General features: G+C 47.4%; 1 protein-coding gene across 1 annotated transcript in view; it reads right to left on the reverse strand.

Annotated features, from left to right (window-relative positions):
- ptprfa (protein tyrosine phosphatase receptor type Fa) overlaps positions 1 to 5000 on the reverse strand; it is a 170691-nt gene that overhangs the window by 118683 nt on the left and 47008 nt on the right. Inside the window, exon 4 of the mRNA XM_042057436.1 lies at positions 2249 to 2390. Coding sequence (XP_041913370.1) covers positions 2249 to 2390 — 142 coding nt within the window. The remainder of the gene's footprint in view (positions 1 to 2248; positions 2391 to 5000) is intronic.

Raw genomic sequence — 5000 nt, forward strand, 5'->3', positions numbered from 1 at the left:
TCTCCCTCTTTCCTCTCTCTCTCCTCTCTCTCGTTCTCTTCTCTCTCCCTCTCTTCTCTCTCCCTCTCTTCTCTCTCCCCCTCTCTCTCTCTCTCTTTCTTTCTCTTCTCTCATCTCATCTCCCTCCTCTCTTTATTTCTCTTCTCTCTCTTTTCTCTCTCTCTCTCGCTCATGAGATGATTGTGTTTCTTGTTCAGGGGCTGCAGTGCTGCGGCAACCGCACACAGAGCCACATTTCCACTCACTGACGTCTACACGCTCCTTAAGATGGCCTCCATTTCTACTCTTCTCCCTCTTGCCCCCCCCCCCCCTCTCTCTCTGCTACCTGACTTCATTCCTCCCTTTCTTTCTCTCACACTCTCTCCTTCTCTATCTTTGATTCTTCTCTCTTCTTTGTTCCCCCTCTCTTGTATTCCCTCTCTTTCGCTCCTTGGTTCCCTCTCTCGCTCACCCTATCCCCCCCTCCCTCACTGTGCTAATGGTAGCAGGTGTGATTCACATTCTGCCATTTTCTTCCCCAGCTTTCCCCCTTCTCAATCTAATATGCGCTGCTGAATAACAGTTCCATAAATGTAAAAAAGAATACATAAAACTACAGGCCCCATCATACATCATGATTCCCCCTCTCTCCGTGACTGAGCAGGTGCAATGCCATTGCTTCATCTAGGGCTGATGTTACTGTGTGTGTGTGTGTGTGTGTGTGTGTGTGTCCTGTAGGTGTGTGTGTGTGAGTGTGTCACTGAATACACATAGCTGTGTATGGACATGTTTCTCTATGGCCGTGTTCTTGTCCCTTTTAGGATTGTGTGCATGGTGTGTCTGTCTGTCTGTGTCCTGTAGGTGTGTGTGTGTGTGTGTGTGTGTGTGTGTGTGTGTGTGTGTTCTGAGGACAAGCCTGGCTGAGACAGGGGTAGGATAGAGCTGTAATTTGGGGGATTACCGAGCAGCGCTCCCGTCGCATGCGAAAAGCCCCCGAAACATGAAACGATCAGCACCTCCCCCTCCTCCCTCTGACAGGAGCCCACCCCACACACACACAAACACACACACACACACACACACAAACACACAGTCCCCAGGCCTTCGCCTTGTCTCTTCTTCTCTCCTCCCAAGCTGAGCAAAGATGCGCCGCTAATTCGTGCATCTATCACGTTCCAGATACTATCCCAGCAACGGCAATTATCTGGGCGCCTGGCTTCACACTTCACAAGACTTTCTGTACAGTGTGTTTGAAGAGCGCAGGAGGGAAAAAAGAGAGGGAGAAAGACAGAGAGACAGAGAGAGAGAGAGAGGGAGAGAGAGAGAGAAAAAAATGCCGGCCTCAGCTGCTTGCGTGACAGCCTCCAGCGTTGTTTCCCCAGCCAATGCTGACGATATCTACAATACCATCTCTTACTCCAGATAATGCATTCCTGGGTGATTTAAGAGGAAAAAAGTGGAAAGAAAACATCTTTCTGTGGGGGATGTTTCTGTTCGAATTGAAGACGAGGGGAGGGAGAAGAAATAATTGCTGTTGGACATCATCTTTAATCTCACTCGTGGCAGAAGGGGGGGGGGGGGGATAGAACTATTTTCCTGAGACCCACCTAAGGAAAATTTTGCACAGCGAAATCAATTCCTGGAGATTTACGCTCCGCCGCAGTGGCATCAAATTGAGCTGTTCAACTCCATTTTGATCAATCTAATCAAACATCTAACCTTCCAGCAAATCAGAAGGCAGGCTTCAGCGCGGGGGGGGGGGGGGGGAGAGTGGCGATGGGGCGCCTGAAGAGACGGGGCGTCACACACTCGCTTGAGTTTTTTTTTTTTTTTTGATCTGAAGAGATTGTGCAAAGGCACATCAAGAACAGGTTCGCAGGCAACACTAACATGTGTCTGAACATGACCACAGAGAACATGAGAGAGGGGGGGGGCGGGCAGATGAAAACATGCCTGCTGTGAGATGGAGAGCAGAGTTAGGGGTTTGGAGAAAAAAAACTAAAAGTAAGAGAGCAGAGAGAGAGAGAGATCTGAGATATAACAGAGAAGGGGAAGAAAGGAAGAGATGAGAAGGACTGATGGGGAAAGAGTGAGATAGAGAGACAGATAGGGTGTGTGTGTGTGTGTGTGTGTGTGTGTGTGTGAGCCTGTGCGAGTGAGACAGATTGAGAGAGACAGAGAGAGCAAATGAGAGAGATAGAGAGAAAGTGAGTGTGTATGTGTGTGTGTGTGTGTGTGTGTGTGTGTGTGTGCATATGAAGGAGCCTACCTTCTAAGACGGTGAGCTTGGCGCTGGTGTTGATCTCACCCGCGCTGTTGGTGGCCGTGCACTCGTAGATGGCCTCGTCTCGGTGCGTGCGCAGGGGCTGGATGCGCAACACTGACCCTGAGCCGTCGTCAAACTCAATCACCTGACAGACGCGACAATGGAAAACACACACAAACACACACCCACACGCACGCACGTGTGCACACACACACACACACACACACACACAAACACAAACACAAACACTGCCTTTTAGTTAAAGCTCCAATACAATCAACCCTGTGCACATTACTGTACCACAGGCAGCGCCACTGCCAGGTAAACTGACCTGACTGCCAATGTGAAATCACTACTGGGCATACATGTTCAAAAGCAGCCTTTCAAGCACACCCTTTCATAACCCTATTGTAGAAGGCCGCTATAAACTTGGAAAAAGAATCAAACAAAAAAAAAAAAGAAGAAAAGGGCACAAAAAAAATAATAATAAAGAAAAAAATCAGTCCCCAGACCTCTAGCGAGGAATTAAACACACACTCAATTACTGGGCCACGCTGGTGCGTAGAGCAACCACGGGTGCCTTTGATCACGGCCGCCATAAACATTCCTCGCTGACACGTACAGGAGCGAGCGCGGCTCTGTGGCCCAGGGAGCGGAGAGGGGGTTTGATCATACACGCAGAAACTAATACAAGAGTAAGGCCCTGCTACTCCACATTTGAGGTGGCAGGAAGAAAGGGAGAGGGGGGAGGGGGGGAGGGAGAAAGGGATGGAGAGAAGGAGAGAGAGGGGCAGAGAGAGAAGGGGGGGATGAGTGATGGGAAGACTGAGCAGGGGAGAGGGACAGAAAACAAGACAGACATAAAATGAGAAAACAAGAAAAAAAGAGTGTGAGAGCAAAGGAGAAGAGGAGAGAGAGAGAGAGAGAGAGAGACTGCAGAGGAGAGAAAATGAGAGATGGAGACAGAGAGGGGGAGGTACTCAGACAGACAGAAAGCCAAACATGAAGAGACGTGCCATAGGGCCTGTTCCTGTTGTTTTGGAGCACGGACCCCTGTGAAGTGCGTCAGTCTGTCTGTTACATCAGAGTGACTGGGATAATGACTGAGTGGTGTTTGGGCCGTTGCATCAGGCAGGATGCAGACAAGGCTTTTCCCAATTACACTCAGGCAGGGAAGAACTTTCAGCCCCCCTCTGCACTGACGGTAACCCGGCAACGTGGGAGATCCAGACCTGGGGGGGTGATGAGGAGTCACGGGGTTGGGGGGGGGGGGGGGGTTCTGGTGTGTGTGTGTGTCTGTGTTAAATCAGACTTGAAGCTGAAGAGGACACCTGACAGGAGGCAAAGTTCCTCCTTTAATTAGGGAGGCCCAGGACTGCACCCGCTGGCCCAATTCACCCTGCAGCCGGACACACACACGCGCAAACACACACACACACACACACAGGCACACACACACACAGGCATACACACAGGCATACACACAGGCATACACACACACACACCACACACACAGAATCTCGCACACAAAGCATGTCTATGTCTGCATGGGAAAGTAAGAAACGAAATTTCAATTCTTTGTATGACCAGTGCATGTAAAGAAATTGACAATAAAAGCCGACTTGACTTGACTTGACTTGACACACATACAATAACATACTCTCTCTCACACACAGGGGCATCTCTATTCAGGGCTCTACATTGCGCCCATTTCACTCGCACATGCGAGTAAAAATGATGCCGTGCGAGTGCAGAAAAATATTTAGGCGCACTGGTGCGAATGACTTCTAACCATGTCAATGTTTGTCTATAAAATACACCGCAACATCGAGAAACATTACTGGTGCAAACCATAGAATCACGTCGCGAATGCAGCATAAGAACTACAACTCCCATCAACGTTAGCAGTTTCGCGCTGTGACTCGCTAGTAGTCGCTTCTATCAAATCCAAGAGCGTGCAGAAAAAGCGGAAAGTTAGACTAGCCAGCCAAGATGCAAAGATTGAAGAAATTAGTTCTTCTATCCACCGAATTCATTGGATATAGGAGGAACAGGATGAGATTCTGAGAATGCAGTGAGAGAAGGAAAGGTAACCCAACATGCCTTTTAGCCCAGTTGATGTATTGGCTGCAATATGCAAAATATAGATGTAGCAAACCGGCACAAAAGTAGCCTATTGTAATACTCCCATTTTATTCAAAGGTAGAACGCTACTGACAACTCCAGGCTTCCACGCATGCTTCTTTGTTTACACAGAATACAAGCTGAAGTGCAAAACGAAAGTAGGCCTAACGTTTGCCTACTGCCCCCATCAATGCAGATATTTCAAATAAAAACTAAAAGTATAAAACATATATCCTTGATTAGCCTATGTTGGGTTTTGTGGAAGAGAAAATGGACTGTTTTAGTAGTAGTATTAGGCAGTATGCAGTCAGATAGGTCACCATGGGCATATTTGGATTAGCTATAGATGGATTCACAAATAAATAAATTACCCTACATTTGGCAGGATACTTAATAAACAGGCTAAATGCAAATATGGCAATGTATTATATTATTTTACATTAACAAAATGTAGGAAAATAGAACAGACTGAAAATAAAGTAGGCATTGATCTTTAAAATCCTGTTTCCTGTAGCCTAAATGTTGTCAGTCATTCTTAATTATTCTCAATTGGTGCACTGGCATGTTTAACTGTTAGCTGCAGTATAATGTTACATTATGTGTAAGTTAAGGACAGAACTAACTGTGCGCC

Source organism: Alosa sapidissima, chromosome 12, assembly GCF_018492685.1.
Source record: "Alosa sapidissima isolate fAloSap1 chromosome 12, fAloSap1.pri, whole genome shotgun sequence".
NCBI lineage: Eukaryota > Metazoa > Chordata > Actinopteri > Clupeiformes > Clupeidae > Alosa > Alosa sapidissima.